Source organism: Haliaeetus albicilla, chromosome 17 (genome assembly GCF_947461875.1).
Source record: "Haliaeetus albicilla chromosome 17, bHalAlb1.1, whole genome shotgun sequence".
In the NCBI taxonomy this organism is placed as follows: domain Eukaryota; kingdom Metazoa; phylum Chordata; class Aves; order Accipitriformes; family Accipitridae; genus Haliaeetus; species Haliaeetus albicilla.
In genome coordinates, this window is record NC_091499.1 from 30,558,117 (window position 1) to 30,582,737 (window position 24,621).

General features: G+C 43.1%; 2 protein-coding genes across 9 annotated transcripts in view; one reads left to right on the plus strand and one right to left on the minus strand.

The window, feature by feature from the left end:
- The first annotated feature begins 6,511 nt into the window (after positions 1-6,511).
- RNF146 (ring finger protein 146) lies at positions 6,512-17,594 on the plus strand. Of its 4 annotated transcripts, none has more exons than XM_069805195.1 (3): positions 6,512-6,589; positions 12,007-12,163; positions 15,825-17,594. In XM_069805195.1, exon 3 carries the CDS (start codon positions 15,826-15,828, stop codon positions 16,882-16,884), a length of 1,059 nt encoding a protein of 352 aa, XP_069661296.1. In that variant the 5' UTR covers positions 6,512-6,589; positions 12,007-12,163; position 15,825; the 3' UTR covers positions 16,885-17,594. The 4 variants fall into 4 exon arrangements, with proteins under 4 accessions (XP_069661296.1, XP_069661297.1, XP_069661299.1 ...); XM_069805198.1 differs by lacking the exon at positions 6,512-6,589 and adding an exon at positions 10,428-10,450; XM_069805197.1 differs by lacking the exon at positions 6,512-6,589 and adding an exon at positions 10,485-10,909.
- A 242-nt stretch (positions 17,595-17,836) lies between these two features.
- The window catches only part of ECHDC1 (ethylmalonyl-CoA decarboxylase 1), a 43,309-nt gene continuing 36,524 nt past the window's right edge, over positions 17,837-24,621 (minus strand). For all 5 annotated transcript variants that reach the window (XM_069805199.1, XM_069805201.1, XM_069805200.1 and 2 more), the window contains one exon: positions 17,837-22,967. In XM_069805199.1, coding sequence (XP_069661300.1) covers positions 22,562-22,967 — 406 coding nt within the window. In that variant the 3' untranslated portion in view covers positions 17,837-22,561. The remainder of the gene's footprint in view (positions 22,968-24,621) is intronic.

The following is a 24,621-nucleotide window of genomic DNA, read 5'->3' on the forward strand; positions in this document are numbered from 1 at the left end:
ACTGATTAATGCGTGCCTCAAATCCTCAGTGAACTGTCGGCTCAGAGTTCGTGCCACTAAGAAATGCACTTTTCTGTGCTATGCTGTCACATTGCCTGAGAACACTTTATAAAATAGATGCAAAAGCAAGTGATACATCTGTATGTTTCCATCTGCAACATCACCTTTGCATTAACTGTCCCACCCTGTGTGGCTCTTAGAGGTGACAGTCATTAAAATTGCAATTATAATAATTATTGAAGCATTGATTGACATTCATTTCCTTCTAAGATTTTGTCATAACAACTCCATCTTCTTTTCCTTCTTTATGGAGAAAAGTCTGGTGAAGCCACAGAAAGAAACTCCTTCTCACAGACCTTTATTTAGTCTACGTTATTGGCATTTAAAAATTCAAAAACTATTAAGAAGCAATACTACTTCAACTGCGTAGCTGAAAAGCACATTACAAGTCTGACCTAATCCTGCATTCTCTGTAACATCAGCCATCATAGGCATCTCACTGGGAGATGCGAGGGTACAGAGAAAGAGACTAGACTTCAAACGGGAACATTTACCCCAGTTATCTTCTTTACATCATGTTGTTATTCCTCATTCAAGAAACAAAGAGACGCTGCCACACTACACGGTGACCTGTTGCAGCCAAGACGAACGCTTCTTTTGGGTGGCATAGCTACTTATTCTCACTTTTCTGTAGCATAGCTCTATACACCTTCAAAAAACATTTTCTCTTGCTGGTCTTAAGTACTACAAAAATTGATGTGTTCCCCAAGGTTGGAAACTGAGACCTGCTTTGGGAGGGCTCCCGTTCTGCTGTGGAGATTGCAATGGAGGATGGTGCTACGTGTCTGAGACTCTCTTCTCCTCGTTCACTGCCTAGGTGCAGCACTGGGGGACTACACAATGCACAGCACGGCTCCAGTCCTCACTCCCTTACCTCCTGAGATCTGTTTAATCCCACTTTATTCTCACCACTACTGGGGTAGAAAGGACACACTGGCCAACAGCACTACCCTGCCAAACTCTGGGGAGAAGACCAAGGGGAGCAAAGGCACAGCGGGGTGAAGCTGTGCAGAAGAGAGCCCTGCACACTAAGTCCTTCTCCGCTATGTTTCATGCTACTGTGGAAACTGGTGACACTGGGAGAAACTGTTATGAAAACTTCAGATGATACTGCCCACCATAATGAAAGGGTCTCTCACCCAGAAAGCCAGAGAGTCTAAGCATAGAGAGACCAAGGGAATGCAAAAAAACACAAACCACCAAACAGCAAAGTAGCCTCTGAAAACTGGATGCTTTTTTTTTTTTTTTTGCTAAAAAGCACTAAGAAAATTTTGGCTCCTATATGGAACAGGAGAAATAAGATTGTGTCCATAAATCTTGCTCATGTGACCCTTTTCACACAAGTAAAGCCTAGAGGACAGAGTCATCCAGATAAGTTTTAATTTTTAATTGAAAATTTTCAAACTAAAAGGTCATTGTCATAACTGGAAAGTGGAAATAGCTCCGTTTAAGTTGTTGAACTTTTTACCCAAATGGAAGAGCATAAAATGCTCTTGGTTCTTTTATAAAATCATAACAAAACCACCTCACTTGTTAATCAAAATACTGGAGTGCTTGTTAGCTGGTATCTTATCTGTTAGAAGGCTTTTATGTCCTAAGGTTGCAGTGTTACCAGGTCCCAACATGAGCTGAGGTGAGGAAGCTTTCTTGAGTCATGTCAGCCTTTTAATGGATTCAGCAAGAGAATTTTTCTCAGATGCTAAAATTCACATTGATCTTCTTATAATTTCTGGGAAAAAATACTTTTATGGAGTTTGATTTGGCTGTGCTTTGCTTGTTTGTTCTATTATTTTCTTACTTTTTTTCCTATTTTATCTACTGCTTTTTTTTTTCCTTTTATAATTGCTATGGTAGATGCTGTTCTGACTGTGCTATTGTAGCATTCAAAAATATTACCTGCAAAAATAATAATATGCCCTCTAGTGTAAAAGTAGCTGCTTGGATGGCAACTATATGGTACTTCATATAGGAGTAACTAAAATTACAAGCCTAAATTTCCATTTGTTCTGTCTCTGTAAGGACTTTTACGCCCACCAAGAGCTCACAGCCGGTAGCTCAGAGGGTCTGACACACGCAGTTCGAAGACTTTGCTAACTTTCCAATGTTTTCAAGCATTTCAATACAGAGTTCCTCTTTTTTAAATATAACCCTGAGTTAGAGGCCTAACTAGTGTGCAGTTTCCCAGAAAACACGAGCACAGAACCACTCAGCAAGTTTTGCCACTGACTGCAATAGGACCAGGGTTTTGGTACAACAACAAGCAGTTTTAGTTGTCAGGAATGGCTTTGCATGCACTTCCTCTGTAAGCCAGGAGTCTGGCCCATGCAATAGCTGGATCAGGAGAGTCAGCGGTACCTACACTCTATCAAAAATTTTTTTAAGAGCTCAGCTTCCCTACAGTTACCATATACCATCTAGTGATACAAAAGGAAATTGCAATTTCTAATTCATTACTCTTTAAATGAAAGATGAAGATGGCAACAACATAGTTTTGATATTTTGCTTTCCTTCCACTAACATAAAATGCAGTCACGAGCATGCTACCCCCTCTGCGATTAAGTTTTTCCATCTATCAGGAATCTTGTGACTCCAGCTAGTTTTCAAGATTTCATTTTTGAAGCGTATGACTGTACAAGAATTTCAGCTTCAATAAAGTTAAAATAAAGTCTGCCTTATAGCTACAGACCTACATTTTATATGTAGTTACAAGTTATTGTAAGTCTTACAGATGTAAAACTCAGGGCCAAATTTAAAAGAAATCCAAAATCTAACCTTGTAATTTTTGTAAATGTAATGATATTGAAGATTGCAAAGAATCTTTTTTTAAATACAAGGTTAATATTCCCTGTTGATGGGGAGGAAGTCAAAGAGAAAGAGATTCTAGTGGTCTTGAGATTAAAGCACAAGATTTGCTATTGGGAAAAGAAGGCTTTAATACTGGAAGCTCTCTGCTGGAAGCTCTCTGCCTGGAAAACTAAAACATTTAAACACACTGCATTGTAAGGCAGTAACTGTTTTGTGGTGGGTTTTTTCTGCTTGTCTGCATCACCATATGGATGACTTCAATTCAACAGCAACATACACTGTGATATGATTCCGACAGCTGGGATAATGGAAAAAGTCAATGTTTACTTACTGGCAGAAGAAAATTTTACCTTGCCTGCCAACTGGGGCAATAAAATAAATTTGTTTTGTATGCTCTGTGGAATTTTTTACTGCCACTAAATGAAAGCAAAACAATCAGGATCTCTCCTTGGGAGTTCACAGACAGAATGGGTACATATCCAGTGAAAGTAACAGACTGAAAGAACCGAGACAGAGACTCAGCTCCTCTTCTCCCACTTTTCCTCCTCAGCATCATTCAACTTTCTGTTTTTAAAGCAAAATGGGATTGTTCTCATGACTAACGAACACAATCCTTCCAAAACTGTTAAGTAATTTACTTGGCAGAGGTTGCTACATATCTGGTTTATGTAAGCAAAATACAGAAATTATATGAGGTACAGTAGTTGGATTTTCAGACACCAGTTCAGGCCTTAACACTTTGTTCTGCATCTACAAATAGTGACTAGAAATCAGTTTAGCTACAGCACAGCAGGACTGTAAGCGTATACTGCTGAGATAGACACGAACCGCAACAGTTTCCAGCTACTCAAAACGAAAACCCACTTGCAAACCCAAGACTAGGCTTTGGACTCCCATCGATCAGCTTACCTTTTGTACATCACTGAAACAACGTCGACTGCATTTCAAGGGAGTTGAAGCGAATGTCATTTTGTCTCACTGACACTGTTTGGGGCACTGCTCTTACACTCTTTGCCTGGACTGCCGGGCGCCAGGGCCAAAGAACGAGGGAGGCAGCGTGATGTCGGGTGCACACTGCCAGAGGAGTCCCTGGCTAGCCGAGCCGGCTGCCAGGCCCCCCTGCACTGTTAGCATGCTTAAAACACTTGTAGCACAAGGGACAAGCTTGTGTCATGGACTGTAAATAAAAACTATATACAACATTTGAAAAAAGAAATAATTCTGGAAAATTTGTGTATCTTAGTCTTCAATGACGGTCAAAAATTTATCACTGTAATGAGAATGGTAGTGTAAGAAAGATGGGGATCCCATGTTCTACAACAGCTTAGAGGAAAGGAATGCAGTGAGTGATGAGCAACAGGGGTTCGCGGAACAAATGCGGCACTGAAATAAAATAAGGATTTGTGTTTAGTATATTTACACTTTGGAACTCAACCCTCAGCCCCTCCTCTGGCTGCCAGGATGCAAGGGCCAAGGGTACACTTCCACTTGAGGGGCACACGGCCGACTTAAACTTTCTTTGTTTGGTACCAAGAGTTTGTTGAAGGTGCAGGAGCATGGAAAGGGGGGGCATGATACCACATGTCATCCAGTGCTTTACTGCTAGCGTAACTTGCAGCAATTCTGAGGGTCTCCACACTAACTCCCTGAACTGCTTTGATATAAACTGACTCAAAACCACAGCAGAGGGAAGCCAGTTTTCTCCCCTCTCCCCTTAACTGTGCCGAGTGCAGCATGGATTGAGCTCCTGCTGAATACGACATCGGCATATCTGCCAAGGCTTATATAGTATCACATAAATTAGAAGAAACAGAAGAAAATGCTTTATAAACAGAAACACTGAAATATGGATTAATAGTTCTCCATTGTGAAAGCATCAGCAAAATATTAATGGCAGGACTGCAGACACTTAACAGTGGAAGTGGTGTCTTTTAAGGATTGGTCTAGTGAGTCTTTACTTTCCAATCCACTGTATTCATTAATAATTTAGTGGCAAGCATCAGACATAAATTCCAGATTGATGACATGGTAGACAACAGTAAAAACAAACAAGGAGACGTCTAAGAGAGAACAGGACTGTGAAGCAAGCAGAGGTAGAAAAGATACAAATGAGGTGGTTTCAATACTAACAGGCATAAACTAATAGGCATAAAGGAAGCCATCACTGGAATAGATGGGATGTGTTCGTGCCAAAACCAGAAACACAAAAAAAGATACGTAAATAATACCAATTCTGACCGAAATGAGAGGTGGTAATAAGGATTGATAATAGTGTAGGTGACATTTTAGAAGGTATAATCTTACTAGAACTTAAGCAGATAATTTCTGATCTCCTTATTCCAATCTGTTCAACTAGATACCTGTGCGCCCCTTATTTCTTTAGTCCAGTAAGGTGCAATGCATTTAATGTTTTGGTTAAAAGCTTTGGCACTATCTGATATTACCTTTAACTGCCATGCCTGTTCCACAACTCATGGAGTGTAAAATAAAATCTTGCATTCACTAGCGCATTTTCTCAGTAGACCTGCAGCTGCAGCGAACAGTCACAAACCTATCCAAACACAGCCATGGGCTTCTTTTTTACTAAGTACACTTTTCCAAGGTGCTGCTTCTCTTACGGAACTGCGTGCATTGAGAGTAGCTTTGCCTGAACTCTTTAGATATCTTAAGAGCCCAGGCCTGCTTTCCTTTTTTAGGTCGGATTCTAATGGAAACCGACAGGAATTTGGCCTCAATAGCTTCCACGGGATCAAGGTCTGGTTCAGTAAAGGATTAAGCCTATTGTTGCTGAATGCACGCTGCCAACGAGGGACCTTTCCTTTTCTCTGGTCTCTGTTCTTTGACTCAGCCTCACACAGACCTCTTTAAAGAGCAGTACGGGTTGCCACGTAAGTGTTTGTCCTTGGTCGCAATCATGCCATGTTTGTTAAAACCGGTGCTAATTACAGGTAGGCTCTCTCCAGACTTTGAGAAAAACTCCGTGGTTTAACCAGACGCATTTGTTTCAGTATTCCCGATTACAGTTGGAATTTAGCATCCTTATGTTTTGCGTTCTCAGACGCTCGTGATTTCTGGGCCTTAAAACATCACGAGCGGCCGCCACCGCCGCAGGCCCGGGGCGACCCAGCGCGCACCCGCAGGCACCCCGAAAAGTTTTAAGGTTTCCGTTTGCGCGCAACGAGTAGCTGGGGACACGGCCGCAGCGGCTCCAGCTCGAAGGACGCGTGGGTTACTGCCTCCCACCCTGCTTTATCCGAGAATTAAGACAGCAGGCCCGGTGACTGCTTCCGACAACGGCAGGCAACGCAAGATGGCGAAGGGGCAGGTGAAGGTGCGTGTGTGTGTCCCCGCACCACGCAGGACCCCCGAAGAGGGGGCCGCCGCCGCCTCCCCGTCAGCCCGGGAGCCGCCGGACCGGCGCAGGCCTCGCAGGCCCGGCCGCCATCACGCTGCCGCGGGGACGTGACGGGACGAGACAGAGGCGGCGTCGCGTAATGGCGTCACGCGCGCGCGCGCCCCTCCCCCTCGGCGGCGTCACAGTGGCGCGTTCTCTCCCCCGCCCCCGGTCCCGCGCGTGACGTCGGCGCGTCCCGCTGTCCCGGCGGCGGGGCCGGAGGAGGAGGAGGAGGAGGAGGAGGAAGAAGAAGAAGAAGAAGAAGAAGAAGAAGAGGCGGCGGCGGCGGCGGCGGGTGACGGCGGCGGGCTGAGCCGGCCGGCCCGGCGGGTGAGTGCCTGGCCCAGCCGGTCCCTGGCGCCGCCGCGGAGGAGGAGGAGGAGGAGGGAGCGGGAGGCCGCCGCCGCCGCCGCCGCCAACGGTCGCTCCAACACCCCCCCCCTCCTTCCTCCCCTCAGCGGTGAGCGGGCGCCGAGGCCTGGCCGCGCGGGCGAGCACCCCGAACAAAAGGGCCGGCGAGCGGCGCGGTGTCGGTGCGGGTGCGGGTGTCGGTGCGGGTGCGGGCCTGCCGCTGAGGGGCGGCCGCCCCGGCATTGTTTTGGCGGAGGGGGGGGAGGAGCGCGTCCCCCGCCCCGCCGGCGGGGTCACGTGACGGGCGCGGGGCGGGAGCGGTCCCTCCCGCCGGTCCCGTGTGCCCGGCCGGGGCCTCTGTCCGCCCGGCGGGGAGCGAAGCGGGCTGCCGGGCCGCCCCCCCCCCCCCCGTGTCCGGGTTTCGTTCTTTTCGGTAGTAAAATAGGTCAGGAGCAGTAGCCGTGGCGGCGTCACGCGTGGCGGGGTCCGCTGACCGGAGGCATTCGGCCCCGCGTGTGGTCCGTCGGCCTCTCCGGACGCCACGGCCGTGGGCGGGCGGCTGCGGTGGCCGCGGGGAGCTGGAAGGGCGGCCGTCCGCGGAGCGGCGGGAGCCCGGTCACGAAGCCCGTGGAAGGAAGGAGCCGGTGGGTCTTTCATGGGAGGGCTGCGGTTTCTTGGCGCTCGGTGGTCTCGGCCCGAGGGTCTGGGTTGCGTCCCTTCAGAGGCTTAGAGCGGGACGCGACAAGATGGTCCGGCTTTTGGTGCAGCGTATGTTGCCGCCAACGAAAAACTGTGGCAGAATATTCAGCAAGTACGAGTTTTTCCATACAAAAATGGGCCGGTGAAATAGTTAAAACCAAATAAAAGTGTCGGGTTTTAAATCTTAGTGTAACTCTTTCGTGATGTGAACTGGAAATCCTGTAGGTTCTGTTACCCGGTGGTGCAGTAGGCAAGGAGACGTTGAATAATTACAAGGAGGAGCAGGGAGCAGAGCTTTAAAACGCTTTGCTTTTGTCAGATTTGTAATGCTGAAAAAACAGTCCCGCTACTTCATTAGCTGCTGCCTCTGGACAGTGCGCTACTTAAAAATAGTTCCTCAAGCGTCTCTGAAAATGCGCTACCAAAAATTACAGTTTGTAATGGTATTGAAGACACGGCGAAATCTGAATATTGATTTGGTCATTTTGAGTAAATCTTAAATATTGAATGTTTGCAAGAACTTGCTTTGTAGTCTTGTGTGGTTAATACTGTGGTTTCTTTCCGAGTGAATCAAAGTACCAATTGTTTAAATTGCTGTAATGCAGAATCTGTACTGAGTGAAAGAAAAAGTTCTCTTGTTCTTGTTTCCTTCAAAATATACTGCATCAATTTAGATGTAATTGAATTGTCATTTATTTAGAGAGCTGGAACTGCAGTATTTTTAAAGGCTATTGAACGGTGGACTCCTGGAATTGGTGGGGGAAATGTCTTTTTGTCAAAATTGATTTTTGTTTGGGGTTTTTTTCCCCCTCTCTTCTGTGCATGTTAATCAAGTCTATATATATGAAGAGATGTTCCTGTACTTCCTTTCTGTTTCTGAAGCATCGATAACTTCAGATGAACCAGTTTCTGCTTCGTTTTCCAGACACTGTCATTTTATTTGAGTGATAATCTTTAACATTTGCTCTGTTAAATAAATTGAAATAGGATATATGCTCAAAATTCAAATTCAGTGGTCCAATTGTAGCATAGGAGAAGAACCTAATTTTGAGGAAATACGTAGCAGTTCAATACCAAAATGGTTGACTGTTCCACATTTGACTATTCTTCTGTGATTCAGTTCCAAATGCACACATAAGGGTTGTTTTTTTATTAAAGTGTAATAGCAAAGGATAAGAAATCACAGGCAACTTGAAGCCTTATCACAATCAGCAATTCCTAAAGATATTCCAAGTTTAAGAAACAGTTACAGAAAAGTAGGTAAGAACACGAAACAGCGAGGTTATTTCTCTGTTGCGCTCTACAGTGCCCAGGGACAGTTTAAAAAAATACCTGATAGGCTCAGTACCTTGACCTGATACTATAGTGACAGTAGCAGACCTTCAGACAGGAGAGTGATTTTTTTTCCCATTTAAAAAAACAGCCACCTTCCTTCTTTCTTCCCACAGCATTTGGCTTATGGCAACTTGTAGGGAAAGGGTGGAAATCCGGGGTTTTTTTTCCCCTCCTGCCTCCCTCCATAACTGAGTTACAAGTTAGGGAGCTTGATGGAAAAATCAGAGTAATTACAGAAGAGCATTTACTCTTTTGAAGTAGTGCTGTAGCTGTTGGGTTTTCAGCCTGGGGCGGGGGGGGGGGGGGGGGGGGGGATGATGATTTTGTGATATCTACTTCAGAGTAATCTGTACAGAGTTGCAGAATTTGTGAGATCATCTGTCACTTGAAGTAGGACTCAAATAACAGTCTTTGGCTGGTTTGGTTAGAAGCTGGTGGTAGTTGAATGTACCCGTGGTTTATGCTTGTTTGTTTTTAAAAAGCTAAGCTTTTACTTACAGAAGAGCCTTCTTAAGACTGGAGGTAACACTTCATTGACATTTAGGAGCTGGCTTCTTAAATATGTGAGTTTCTGGGATTTTTTTTATTGTTGCTGTTTTTTCCAAAGAAAGAGAAAAGTGGAAAAAAATTGTGTTGGGTCCCATAGTTTACTGGGAATCCAGTGGGCACAGCTGACTGAGGTAACAAGAAATTATTTCATTCTGTCTTGGTCTAGTGAAAGCTTGAAATTTTTCCTTAAGGAGAACCTGACATCATTTTTGGGAGATCGATCTGTAGGAATTCCACCACTTCAACACCTTAAAGTTGCGTGGAAGAAGCAGATGTGACTTCTCCCAGCAAGCATCCTGAGAGACTTTCAAGGGGACAAAGAGAGCAGTTAAAATGCTCACTGGGCCTCAGTTTGGGAGGGGATGTTGCCCAATTTAAATTCTTGCTCCTCATCACTGGGATTGTCCTTCATGTGTTGCATCTTGAATGGAAGTTTCAAAATCAGTGTGTGATAGGATCTATGGATTTAGTGAGTGTGCAGAAGGAAGGGATACTTGCAGGTCGCTTCAGATAGCGTAACTCCTCATACCGCATGCTTTTCTAGCATAGAAAATTAATTGCTGAGTATAGGACACAGCTCTTACCCACTTGACTTTAAAGGAGGAGTCACTGTCCAGGAAAGGGGGTGTGTGTGTAACCACAAGTGTCTTATCCTGTTTAGTAAAATTTTCAAGACTGCCTTATTAAATAAATAACGAAGTCATGAAATGTAGAGGTTACTTGAAGTCGGTTTGTGAGCTAGCTCGTTTTAAGAGCTATGCAGCAATTAGAAAGTTGCCTTACCTTAATCCTATAATTATGCCCTAATTGGATTCTTCTAGGTATAATTACATACCTTGAATACGTGCATGCATTTTTATTTCCTAAGAAATCTGCCAGAACTGACCCAACCTTCTTCTCCCATCTCCACATAGCATTTGGTTTGATGATGTGCTACCTGCAGAAGTAACAGAAAGCCAGCTCCTAAGATGAAGGACTGAACACCACACCCACAGCACCAAGCTCGTTGCAACTGTCTCTTTGATCATAGCAAACATAGTAGTATCTTGTCTGAGTGGATTAGTAGAGCCAAAATTTTAATGCGATTGCAGCTCTTGGTTTCAGATTGACATGTGAAGAAAGGGAAAGCTGCTAGAATGATAAGGGCAGAAAAGGTGTGGATAGGCTTGTTAATTTTTGCATTTTTCCTTAGGAGCTCCTTCTAAAAATGGCTGCACGGAATGTTGCACGGAGCTCAGCTATAAAGAAAATAACAGAGTTGAGTAATGTGTCTTATACTGAAGTCATCTGAACATTTCACTCTGATGTTACTAATGATAAAAGTTCGATCATTTGATGAAGGACGATAGCACAGAATACTATATTACTATGTACTATAACACTAAATGCTTCATGTTCTCTCAGGGACTTATCACTCCTTGACTTTGCTCGACTCTTGCATGTCTGATCTGCACTGTATTTATAGTGAAATGATTCTTTCCTTGAGCAAATTGAAATACAAGATGTGACATTCTCGGGTCTGCTGCGTACCATTCCTATGTGTAACGTTTTGCAGCAACTGGAAATTGTAGTTCAAAATGCTTAAGAATCATCTTGAAACCTACAGCCCAGAAGGAAGATACAAACTCTGTGGCTCATCAGTCTTTTTACAGAGGATTCCCAAGTACTTTCTGTAACTAGGGGTGGCTCTTGTAGGTCAAGACCTTCCTGTTTAGGGTGAGAGAATGTGACAGTACAGTCTTGATGGTCCCCCTGCCCTCTCTGAGTTTGCAGATTCCTACTCCACTGCTGTAGAGTTATTTAGTTATGTTAGACACTTGCTGGTTTTCAGTGATTATTATGTATTTGTGAAACTACTTAGCTCAGATTCTGGTTGGTGACATACACAAAATGTATTGTGACTGACGTTACCTGCTAGCCTGGAGAGGGGTGTATTTCCTCAGAGGTGTGGAGGCTGAGTTGCATCCTTGTCCTCTTTTTCAGAGTTTGCATGCGTTCATTCTCCTTGAATGAACCTCGGAGCCCTTCAGCACTTCATAAAGAAATAAAGGAAGGTCCTAATTAATCCTTCTTTTGTTTACCTTGTGAAGTATCAAACTTGGGTCATAGAGTTTGTTTATAAGCTAGTATGAGGACATACATATGTAGATTTATAAAGAAAAAAGTGCTGAACGGTTCTGAGGTTCATTCATGAAAAGAATGCATGTGATCTCTGAAAAAGAGGACAAGGACGCAAGGCTCTGGGCTACAGACTGTTTGAAATATGGAGAGGACTTAGGGCATGCACTGTTTTCTCCTCAAGCATCTGATAGTAGCCCCTATTAAGAGACAAGATACAAGCCTAGATAGTGCTTTGGAATGATATGATACGGATAGTTTTATAAACAGGTTTAGGAAGGCATTGTGACTTTTTAAATTTTCTGAATATAAGGAGTCATTTATTAGAGGTTACATTTGCATAAATGTAACATGCTCCTAACTTTGGTCTTTTTTCTCCTTTTGTGTGCATGGTCACGTTATGGAAATGAGCCATTAACTTACTACAGTTAAAGATAATTGCCTCTTATAATACTTTAGAAAAAGATAATTTGCTGAAGTCAGACATCAAAATAATTGACATCAAAACTGTGGGCCAAAATGGCTTATTGCAAGAAATAAAACAGAAATCTGATGATATTTTTATTGAAAATGGCCTGCATCAGGTAAATGAAAGCCTAGTAATTTATTTTCTGTAATGGGACCATGGCATTGTATATTCCTCGTTCCTGCCTCTGTACAGCGTTGTAATGGTGATGTTGTTTGCTTTCCATTAGTTCGCAGAGAAACTGAAACACTGTAGTGTACCATTGGGCAGGACAAGTAAGGAATGAGCCAGCCTTGGGAAAGAAGACCTGCCATCCTAGCTGGAGACATCTGAAGAGAGGACATTTTAGTCTTGTGGCATGCTTCAGTAGAAATTATTCAGAAAAAGTAAGCTGTTGTTTTGCTAATGGACTTACACGTGTCAGCTCCTTGACAGGCTGCTTAGTTGCAGTTAGAATTTGACCTGGAGTTTGAAAAATTACGCATTTTTGAGGTGGTTTTGTGGGAATTTACTTTTTCGTCCAGGAGAGTCCTAGAAGGCCCAGGGTCTTTTCATGAAGTTTTTATACATCACCTCTTCCATACTGTGTGTGTTGATGAAGGGTGCTCTAGGCTGTGCACCCTAAGTTTACAAATTAAGTACATGTTTTAATATTAAAAATTAAAAAAAAATAAATAAACCCCCACAAAAGGATAATAGGTGGGATCTGGCAAGATTGTGGACTAGCTCCTTGTCAGTTGGCTTTAGGCTGTATTTATGTTAAAATGCAGTGTTCACATGCTTGTTGTTCACTTATTTATACCTGAACTGAGGATCTAAATACTTGAAATAAAATTATTTTTAGAACTTCTCCCTGAGTTTGATTAATTTTTAGTCTCACTATTCAATAATGGAATTTTCCCTGTTGCCAGAAGTGACTTAAAGGAACCCAACCCTCCAAAAAAACAGAGCTTTACTGTTTGATAACAGTTCTAATACGAAGCCTGTTTTGATTAAACCTTGTTATAAAATATTACTCTTAATTTCAGGAAAAATATTCTGTGGTCAGTTTTTTCAGTTCTTAATTCCATGAAGTTGCAATGAAAGTGCTTCCACAGCCATAATGTAGCACAATAGCAGTCCTGGATGTTTTTCCTCCTTTCTGAAGGACTACCTCTTCAATAAAAATCTGCGTGTACATCCTTATACCAGCTTATAAACAAACTCTATGACCTAGATTTGATACTTAAAAAGGTAAACAAAAAAGGATTAATTTGGATCTTCCCTTAAAAAGTGAGACAGCATCAGTTTAGTTGAATCTTCAAGTGCGTAATTGTCCTGCATTCTGAGCACATGCAACTGCAGTTGTGCTTATCTTTTGAGTTTTATGGTGCTGCGTAGTGCTTGTTTAGAGATAAGTGTTTACTCCTCCAGCTGCATTCATTTTACACATAACATTTTCCTCCGAGTCATTAAAAATCACAGAGGAATTTCAAGATAAGGCATTTACTCCTTTCTTTTCATATCCTGCATTATTGTCTTGCTCTAGTAAGGAATCAAAGAACCCTCAAATTGAGTGACCCTTTGAGCACAGTTCAAATGTTAGCATTTTTGTGCTTTCAGGGAACAGGTGAGAGCTTTCACTCTGCTTTTAGTTTACTACTAAGTTAGCTCATGGTATCAGAATTTGATTTGTCAAAATGCATTGGATTTTTAATCCCAGCATTGCATTTTAATCCCCTCCAAAATCTTAATTATGATACGTGACTTGTATAGAAGTTATGTAATCTACAGGTTGTTTTAATCTTTTCTTTGACTCTGAAAAGGATAACCTTATAAAGTGTATTCAGGGAGGCGCAGCCTTTTGTAGAACTGTAGTGTGGATGTAAAAATCTCTGCTGCTGTGTCTTTTTGCACAGTGGTATCTCATTACGGGAGCACTTGAAAACTCAGATCCTTTACTTCAGCCATGGCTAGCTCAAATTAATCAATATGTGGATCTCTCTTTCAGCTCTTCTGTTGTGAGATGCTGGTTGGGTTGTATTTGTGGGTATTCTGAAATCTCAATAGCTTTTCTTTCCCTGTCTTGTTATAAACCCCTAGTTTTGGTGTGGAATTCTGTTGCAAAATAAAACCTCAGAGGTGTGAGGCTCCCAGAAAGCAACTTGTTCACAACATTGTTAGCATGGATCTTGCAGACAGATGTGTACTGTACAGTAAAACGACAGTTAGCTGGTGGTAGGTAATGCTGTGCCTGCGTCTGGCATGCTGATTTAAGAACTGGTATGCAGATTTGTCTTTAATCTCAGAGAAGGAAATTCAGATATGAAACTGAAACATAGGTGGATACAATTATGTGCTACTTCAGGGGAAAAATATTTGAGCTGTAGAGCTTTTAAAAGAACGATTTGATAAAAAATGGATTAAAGAGGCATTGGTCTTTTGAGAGGAAATTATAGTGATAGAAGGGAACAAACAGCATACAGAAATACATTTTTAAGTAAATAGCCCTTAATATATTATTGTAAAGATAAACACGGATGCTGAAGCATAAATTTTTTTTTTTTTTTTTTTAATCCCAGCATGTATTCGTAAGATGTTTAAAGCAGTGGAGGCTTTTACAGTAACACTAGGCATTTTCTCTTGAGGTAACACATTCTGTTAGGAACATGTATAACACTAGAGCAGGCCATCCAGGGAGGTTGTGGTACCTCCATCCTTGCAGGTTTCCAAAAACTCAGCTAGACAAAGCCACAGCTGATCTATCTAGTATTGGTGGCAGTGCCATGTGGAGTGGGAGACTGGACTACATGACCTCTAAAGGTCCCTTTTGGCCCACGTGCCTGTGATCGTTTTGCATGAACTATTCCTAGGTGCTTGTACAACAAAGACTAGTTTCACTGAAAGGCTGTTTTGCTGAAGATCAGCCTCAAAGTTCCTTAGGGATTTAAATGAAAAAAGGCACCTTTTTAGGCCTGCGTCCCCCAAGCCCATTCTTCTCCCTCATTTGATATCTGGTGTTTGGGTTTGATTGCTAATAAATACAAACATAAAAGGAAAATTACCATGAAACAGACTGAAAGATTGCCATGGCAAATATGTAGTTGAGAAAGCATTTGCATATTTAGGCTAGAATTTTTCAACTACTGAAATCCTACACAATGCCAAAGTGACACAGTTTTGCATTCCCTGCTGTCTTAAGTGTTTGTTACAAAATCATCTTTAATGACAGAAATAAGATATGGCCAGAGAAGGTAGAGGCAGTGACTTCACAAACCAACTGAATCACGGTTGTGTGTCTTCTGCAGTATACTGCTGCTTCTGCTGGGCTGCAGTGATTCCTTTTGAGGTGCACTTGGCTATATCGGGGAGTTCGCTTGACGTTTAGGAAAAAGGAATCCAGGGTGTCTTTTGAAAAAGCTACCTCAGTTTTCAAATCTGGTTTGTTCTGCGGCCCTGTGGTTGTTCTGAGACCAGTTTGAGGGGTGGTATACCTTGGTGCATGGGGACTAAGAAACAGAGTGGGAGAATACTTCAGCCGGGTGCTGCTGCCAGGCATATTTTCTACTGTGGAAATCTAGTCTGAGGTACTGTTCAGGCAATCCCTTAAACGGATGATCACCAGTATTGTGAAGAGAGATAGTTTTAAGTGCAATGTTTGCAGCTAGATCACCTCTTCAGGAAAGAACCACAGCTTCTTAAAATTTCCTGAGGAGGCTCCAAAGTAGCTGGGTGACTGGAGGTTCACTAATCAACACCTACTTCAGAGAAAGAACGGAGGAAATTCCAAAGCTTGTTTTCTAACTTGGCATGATAATGTGCTGAAAATTAAACAGATAAAGATTGGTGATTAGCAAAAGAAATTCTCCCAGTACTTGATTTAGTCTGTCAGCTCAGGAAACAGAATGTTAACCTATCAGTTTCTTTGAGTTGAGCTTCATAAATGATAACTTACCTTAACTTAAGGTAACCATCTCATTTTGTGGATGTTGAGGTCAAAGGTGATGTAAGGTGCCAGTTTCAGTGGACAGAATAAACTGATTTAAATCTATCTTTGATCCTTTGCAGGATGGCTGGCTGTGGTGAAATAGATCATTCAATCAACATGCTTCCCACAAACAGGAAGACGAATGAGTCGTGTGCTAACGCAGCACCTTCCCTGACAGTCCCCGAATGTGCTATCTGTCTGCAAACATGTGTCCATCCAGTAAGTCTGCCTTGTAAACACGTTTTCTGCTATCTGTGTGTGAAGGGAGCTTCTTGGCTTGGGAAGCGGTGTGCACTCTGCCGGCAGGAGATTCCAGAGGATTTTCTTGACAAGCCAACTTTATTGTCACCAGAAGAACTCAAAGCGGCAAGCAGAGGCAATGGAGAATACGCTTGGTACTATGAAGGTAGAAATGGTTGGTGGCAGTATGATGAACGTACCAGCAGAGAGCTGGAAGATGCCTTTTCCAAGGGTAAAAAGAGCACTGAAATGCTAATCGCTGGGTTTTTATACGTAGCAGATCTGGAAAATATGGTTCAGTATAGGAGAAATGAGCACGGACGCCGCAGAAAAATAAAACGGGACATAATAGATATACCAAAGAAGGGAGTGGCTGGCTTGAGGTTGGACTGTGATGCTAACACTGTCAACCTGGCAAGAGAGAGCTCTGCCGATGGTGCAGACAGCACACTGACGCTGGGGGCTGCAGCTGTGCAGCCTCTAGCATCCATTTCTGCTAGGGCCCTGCCGTCACTGGATGGTCAGCTGGTGAGTCCTTCAACGCCATCACCAGATGCGAGCAATTCTCTAGAGAACTCTTTTGCCCACTTACAAATAAATGGAGACAGTATGGCTGAAAGGAGTCATAGAGGAGAGGGAGAAGAAGACCACGAATCATCATCTTCTGGTCGGGTGCCAGCCCCTGACACCTCTGTTGAGGAGACCGAATCGGATGCTAGCAGCGATAGCGAGGATGTATCGGCCCACCTTCAGCAACGCCTGTCCTCTGTCCAGCAGAGACACTCGAGTGCAAACGCAAGCCAGTCGGGAGCGGATAGACCAGTGGCAGGGGGCGGGGGGGTAAACACAAGCGTAAGGTCTAGAAGGCCAGATGGACAGTGCACAGTCACTGAAGTTTAAATCTAGAGCCATGCGATTAAAAACTCAGTCCTGTATCTGTAAATTTTCTGTCCACATTGGCGTTGCACTCAAACCTAGCAGTGTGTTTGGTGGGAGGGTGGGGTGAGGGGGAGAAACAGATTTGGCCTGTTTAACTCAAGTCTCTTAATATGTCTCAGCTGGAAGACTCTAACTGTACGAAACTGGGTTGTCCTGTTAATGGTTTGAAAGCTGCTTAGCAATACCCAGTTTTCTTGAAAATGTCTTGTGTTTATTTTGTAGCATTTTCCCTTTGGAGATACTCGATCCCTTTTTGGCCAATGTATATCTACTGTACAACTTGAATTGTCTTCATTATCTGACTGTTGCATTAAGTGTCTTACTACTTTCTGCATGGATTGATGTATGAAAAGAACACTAAAGCAGTGTGGGAGCAGGCAAGATGCTGGGTGTGAGCAGGATGCTTAATTTAATGTGAGAAAATAGATGTGAGTTTGGAGTTAAAATGTGTTTTTACTAGACAAGAGCAATCATTTACCTTCCTTCAATGGAAATGTAAAAATGCTGTTAACTTTTGTTGCAAATTCTTACCTATACACTCTTCATGGCATTTTCACTGGCTTTGCCATCTAGTCCTTGTAGTTTTGTTTTTGAGGTCTTTCTTGATCTGTCTCGTTTTTGTTACGGAATTTATAATTTAATAAAACTACATTTTATCAGTAACAATCTTAGATATGTCTCCAGTTTAATTGAACTTCACTGGAGGAACTTTAAAGAAAACTGTCATAAAACAGCTTCCTGTGTTTGCCAAAAGGGAGGACTGGCTCTGAGTGGTATCTTGAAGTTCTTGCATCCCTGACTGGCCATCTCTCAAACTCAACACTGTATATCTTTCTGCTGAAAAATTATGAGTTGCAGGCTTAGCACTCACTGCTCATCCAAAAGCTCGCTTCACTGTTATGGCAGGCAGAAGTATCACACACAGCTTTATTTTTAACAGCAGTAATGTTGAAATAAAAGAGCGTAAGTTATCAAACTTGCCCCTATAACAGAGAAGACATGTTAAGGACTATATTGCTTTTTATCTGTTCTTCACAGCAAAACTAGTGGCAGCACAGAAAAGGTAGTTTTGTGCTTGTACTAGAAATGTGTCTCCTAGATTGCTACAAACTGACTGCTGTGTATTAGAGAAGGTTGGAAGCCAGATCTTGAAAAGCACAGCTTGTCTTTCCTGTCTATGGCAGTTGTTTTACATTTTTTTCAAATTGAGAAACAGCATTAGCTGACTCTGGACTCAATCTTTAAAATAAGGCTAATTGAACTCCAATTCTTAGTACACATATCCTTGAATAGAAAGGGACAGTAGCTGATACATAGGTACTATGCATCTTCAGACAAAAGTTGTAGGCAAACAACCATCTGAAGGGAACTAAAAGGGCTGATTTTTAAAAATGGTAGAGTTAAATTTCTAAAATATTCTCCTTACTGTAATGATGGCTGACATGTCAAATCTTGGGCAAAGCTGTGCCAGGCCTCCAGTTTGTTTCCTCTGCCCACAGATGAGATCAGTGGGTCAGCGAACAAAGGAAAAGTGCAGAAGAGACTAAGCTGGAAGAAGGAAGATTACCTTCTTTCTCAGCTAGGAACGGATGCTCTTGATCACAGATTTTTTACAATCACCTTCCCGTTCCACAACGAAATAAGCCAGCTCATTAACATGGACTTCAGAAGGAAAGAGGATGGAATGCTTTTTTTCTTTTATTTGTTAGTTGTCAGCTGTCTTATTTCTGTTTTGAGTTAGCACACAGTGGCTCTAATCAAAGTCTGACTTTGTGCTGCAAAAACCTTCAGTAAGAACACTTCTGCTATGTGTATACATTTTACTTCATGTGAGGGTATGTACTATTGCAGAAAGCAAGAAGCAAAATACAAGAACTTGACTCCCTATATACTTAATTTCAGGATTTTCAGCCAAAACAGTCTACAAATAATTTTATCAGTGATTACCCTTGGGAGTTCTTGACCAAAGCAGAGAGGCAGACCTCTGTTCAGCCAAACACCCATAATGCTGCTTTTGGCTCTTGCTGGCCGACTGCAGCTGTGAAGTACTAAAATTAGTTAAAGTAAGGCTGGTGAGAGCTTAATAGCCAATCATCAGAGTAGCAAATGCACTCCCCAGATCAAGCAAGGAAAAAGTAGTAACCGGTAATTCCCATCCTATATTTAAACCATTACCTTCAGTAGGAGATGGGTTCTCTGTCAATTTTAGCTAAGCCACAGCCACACTGCATTATGTGGTTTTCTGTTACTCCTTGCATTAAGTGATTTTCAACTTGTACAGCATAGCTAGAGAAATGCACAGTGGAGCAGAATGGAAAGGAAATTAAAGCACTATAAAATCTACTGCATCTCTTCATTTCCAGAACAGATAACCACAGACATAGGATTCCTATGTCATGGTTAAAAAAAAAAATCACACAGTGAACCAAGCATTCAGCAAGAACACCTAGCTTGCCTAGACTGCCCATTTGGTAAGTATATTTCTGTCAGCAGCAAATATGATAAAGTATCTATATTGCTAAAAGCAATCTCTAGAATCCAGCTTTCAAACGCTTGGCACAGAATCCACACCCCCATGAAGCACTCAGGCTGTCCCAGTGCATAGAGGCAAGAGAACAAGACGGGCATTTCACAATGTAACGGGAAACCTAGTTTGCCGAGGAGGGACCTCGCAAACTAACCCCTAGGAAACACAAAAGCTAGCACACCGTTTAATTAGAAGACTGGGAGTATCAGTTTTGAGGTTTCTAATTTATTTTGTGCATTTAGTGCTTGTTTGGTTTTAGGCCATTTCTGAAGGGGAACAAAAACCGAAATGAAGCTTGTAGTCTTTAATAACTGTAAAGAAAATATAAATGCTTATCAGGTGCTGGTTGCAGGTATTTGTCACTTTCAGATGATCAAGTATTTTATGAAATAAAGCATTTAGGTTTGAAATTGGTAAAATGGAATTCCATTTAATCTCACTCAGTCTGGAGCTCTCATGCTAGCACTCATGGTAATTTACTTAGGCCGGTTTTCATATGAAGGGCTGTGCTTGCTTTTAAAACAGAAAAGAAACCAGAGAATACAGTATTAGGCTGCTCACAAAATCCTTGGTCAAAACAAACACGTGTAATTATCTTCAGAACCTCCTGTAGCTATGTTTGGTATATTTGTGATTCCAACAAAACGAGTTTCTGTTCCCTTATCTGAAAGTGTCTCAGTACTAGCTAATTATTGGTCCTGTTCTTAGAAGCAAACATTGGCCTTTGATACAAATCAGAGAGGATGGCTGGGGAAATGCATTTGGTGAAATGAGAAGCAAGCTCATGGAAAGAGGTCCCCAATAGGTGTACATACTGAGTTTCACTTACTGGCAGCACAGGTCTAGTTCAAAACATGCAAGTAAAACAGATTCTGCTTTTCTGCTATAATTTCCTCCCTTTCATATTTATATCACCCATTGCACTGAATACACTAATGAGCCTTAACAGCCTGGCAAACCTGAAAAATAAAAAAAACAAACCACCCAAATGATTCAAGGGTCTCTCAGGTTCTAAGCAATTTTTACACCCATTTAAAAATCATAATGACAGTATTAGTAATGGCAAGTTTATTCTTACTACTAGCAAAGACATAACCAGTTGCCCTTTAAAGCACAGTTTTTTGACTCACGACAGTGCTTCAAAATGGAGGAGCATGGACTGGAGCCCACTCTGAAGGTTCAGTGACGTTGGCAGTCTGGAATCCCTCGCGAGTCTTGAGGAACTTCAGGAAAAGCGGAACAGGTTCATTACTAAACAGTCAAGTACTGCCTGACTATATTAAAACACCCGTATTTCAGAAGTAATGGGTTTGAAGTCCTTTAGAGCACGGGCAAGAACCCAGCTGCACATGGGACTAACAACTGAGCTAGCGGAGAAAAATGGGGAAGGGGGGGGAAGAGGCACAAACGAGAACACTACTCTTTTCCCATGTTCCCATTCCTGTCTCTAACCTGGAAGTAAAAATTGAACCTTCTTTTGGGGGAAGAGAAATTTGAAATCTTCCTCCAGCAGCAGTTTCAGGTGTGAAGGCAGACAGGCTGAATCAACAGGGCAGTGTAAGTTCCTTATCCTCCCGGAGATGCCAGCTCCAAAGGCATCCCTTTCTTCAGCATTTCTTTTGGTTGCTTCAGGCTATACACACTCCCTGCTGTGAAAGCCATATAGTAAAACATCCCCAGCAGAGCCCAGCATCTGCTCAAAAGCTGCAGAATCTTAACAGGCAATCAAGCCTAATTCCCGTCATTGATCTGCCCCACGATCTTCAAACACATGCACAGTTACCTCACTGTCTAAAACTCAGGAATCCTGCCACAGTAGAAGTTGTAACAGGGATTTCCATCCAAGGAATCACCTCCTTTTCCTAAGGGAGCTTATTCCACATGTCTAGAGTTAGTTATGCCCTGTCAGAGCGAGAACGCATGTCAATGTTGCACAGCCCAAAACTTCCTCCTTCACGTGCTCCCCCAAGCTCAGATCTCAGCCCCTGCTGATTTAGAGACAAGTGCATCCTAACCAACAGTAGAGGAAACTCTCCGACATGGATATGTCTGCCTGCTTTTGCTCTCACAGATGTTCCATTTTAAGAATCACCTGCCAAAGCAGGGACTGGGTGCCAGTTTCTGATTTCTAAAGGGAAAACCCTGCCCACCGAGTTATCTAATTACTTGCACAGTCACAGGCATGAAGTGGAGACTGAGTTTCAAATCTTCCGGTCAGCCCAAATATGCCCTAGCAGTAAAAATACTCTGAAGTAAGACGTAGACAGATCCACGCACAAGTCGTTCCAGAATGGTGAAGTACTCAGGCAACCCAGTCAGTCAAGGACATCCCACCTGGGAGCGTGATACATCATGGCCTTCCAAGATTTCAGCTAGATTCTATGTAAAGAATCGGGTCAGCAGCTTTGCATGTGCTCAGCAGCACAGGTCCAGGCTATGGGAATGTGCAGATGCGTACGTGGGTGGTTGGTTCCTTGAGCAGTGAGAAGAAACCTAAATGCATTTAAAGACCTGAATCACTGTCAGTGAATGAGGCCTATAAGCTCCTCAGGGAGTTAGAGCTGCTCCTGTAAAAATCACCATTGAAACTGAAGTATCCTTGGCTACTTTCTCAGCAATTATGCAAAGAACTGACTGAAGATGAAAAAATAAAAACTATCATCTCACCAGTTATCATCCCTCCAAAGCTGCTTAGACACTGGTCTCATGTTGGGGAACTCATATGTCGCAGCTTTAGATGCACCTGTTCTGCAAATAAACAAACCTCCTATTTTTCAAGCAATTAATTTCCATACCAGTTAGAAAAACAAAATTAACTCCAAAGAAAATAATCTTCAGTCTCATTCCAAAAGAATTATAGTTCTATTCTCAGCACATTATTTACCTTTACATACTAATTTCACTGATCGCCATTCAGCGGGTGATTAGGACAGTAAAGAATCTGCCGGGGATTTCTCTGTGGTTGCACACCAAATGTGTCTGCCTGACATGAGCGACAAGAACGTTAGCGCCAGTTTAAATGAACAAGCCCTTAAATGGTTCCGTTTAATGCCTGCTTTAGCGAAAGCTTTGTTTGCAAAAAGGTCAAGAACATTTCTTATGCGCTGACTGTCATTTATGTTTTGGTCTTCTAACCAACGCCTGCAAATTGGCAGGCCCGCCCCACACAGTTCCGAAAACGTCCTTCTCTCTCCTTAGGGCAGCTTCCACCGGTAGGTCCCTTCCCGCTGTCACCACCTCTTTCGCAGCCCGAATCACGCTGGCTGGACCCTCCGTGTACCCACTCAGCCAGGCTCGGGCTTCTTCCAGCGCTCCAGTTTCGTCCGAAGAGGACAGCGTCTCCTCGGAGAGCCCAAGGCGCAGCGCGCTCTCGGGGTCCAGCCGGGCAGCCCCGCTCAGCAGCCGGAGGGCAGCCCCGCTGCCGACGATGCCCACCAGCCGGGCAGCTCCTCCCCAGCCCGGCACCAGCCCCATGTGCTTATGGACAAAGCGAATTTCGCTCCCAGGCGTCATCAATCTGTCAACGAAGAACAAACACGCGGAGGTCAAACCGTGCATCGGCTTCCGTTTTCAGCTCCCCGGCACTCCATTTTCTATTTTCTCCTCCCCTCTGCTTCCAAAGGCTGATCAACTTGACAGCGCGTTGATTACAGCCAGAGCTGGAGCACCTTCATTTTTACATCACCCGGTGCCTTGGCTGCAGCTTTTGGCCCTTCTCAAAATGAGATGCATAGGCTGCCGCAAGTAAAGATGCTTAGTGCCCACACCAATACCTGTAGTCAGCTCTAAAAAGTGTTTGAAAACAGGATGGCTGACGGAAGGCATGTCACGCTTACTCACAGTGCCAACGCTGCCTTGCTAATTCATGCCTAAACCAACAGGGTTTTGAGTAAAAACCAAGCAAACTAACACACAAAACGTATTTCTCAAGAGGATGGATCGTGGTCTTAGTACTGATCTGCACCAGGGAGGTTCTGTCAGCACCCTGGTGCTTGATTATAGCACAGTTGGGGTTTTTTTAGTTCTGTACTTTAGAGGGTCCATGTGAGTTTGATTTCTAACTGCTCTCTACAGCAAGGGAAGTCAGGATGGATGCTCGACTTACGGCCCACAACATATAATAGAATTGCTTTCTATTTATGCTTACAGTGTGTAACAGAATTGCCCCCCCCCCAGAAGGTAGAGTCATATTCCTCTTTTCAAAGATTTCACATCTCTGCCTCTTTTCTACAGTCTGTCACCTCCCCTATTTAAGAGCTCACCCTAGGGCTGATCAAGCTACCTCCCCGGAGGAGCTCTGCTGCAGCGGCTTGTACTGTGTCTGCATAGCGTTCACACTGACACACATTAGGGTAGCAGAAAAAGCTTCTAGAAATAGGAACATACAGAAAAGATGTACAGAAAAAGACCAGTACTTGTTCTTTCTTAAGGTGATGTCCTGCAGTGTGGTTGCTTGCTGCTGTTTCTAAGACAAGGGACGTAAATTATACTTGTGAAGTAGATTACCTTCTACTTCAAGCACTAATTAGCTTTCTGAAGATAAATCATGTAATACTAAGATGTACACACAAGTCTGTTCCCTACCAATGCAGTTTTCCATAACAAAAACACCAAGGTGAGGAGCTTTAAATGGGCAAGAAAAAGAAAACCTTTAAAAATGAAGCTACTTCTAGGAGCTCACAGTTCCCAAATCTGATTAGTTATTGTTAATTGTAAGTTTGCTTGGTTGCTTTTTTCTTAACCAGAGCACCATCAGTGTTCACGCCGTACTATAAAGCACCAGGGCTGTAGAGCTTACGCTTTATCCCAGACCCAACACAATGCACAAAGGCAACAGCTGACATGCCAGATTGCATGAAAGCCGTTTTGTAGAGATAGGAGAGGAAGGTCGTGTGACAAAAGGAAGAGAGCAGAGTATTGCAGGGGAGGAAAGGCTTTTAGCTAACATTAGCAAGTGCTTCCCAAACCCAACAAATCACAGGAGCTCAGGTCTCTCCTCTCCAAAAGGAACTCTGCAAGTATTCCAGAACTCCTTTACTGGCTCAGCTTACTTTGCAATTTGCTGACACCCAGTGTCCTACCGGGAAAGCAATAATGAAAACATTATTAAGGGCTTAATTCTACCTGTGCTGAGCGATGTGAAGCATTAAAAAAGAAACTGTCATATGCAG

Excerpts from the sequence above, each read along its gene's own strand:
- RNF146 (XM_069805195.1), top strand. The coding sequence starts at position 15,826 with ATGGCTGGCTGTGGTGAAATAGATCATTCAATCAACATGCTTCCCACA.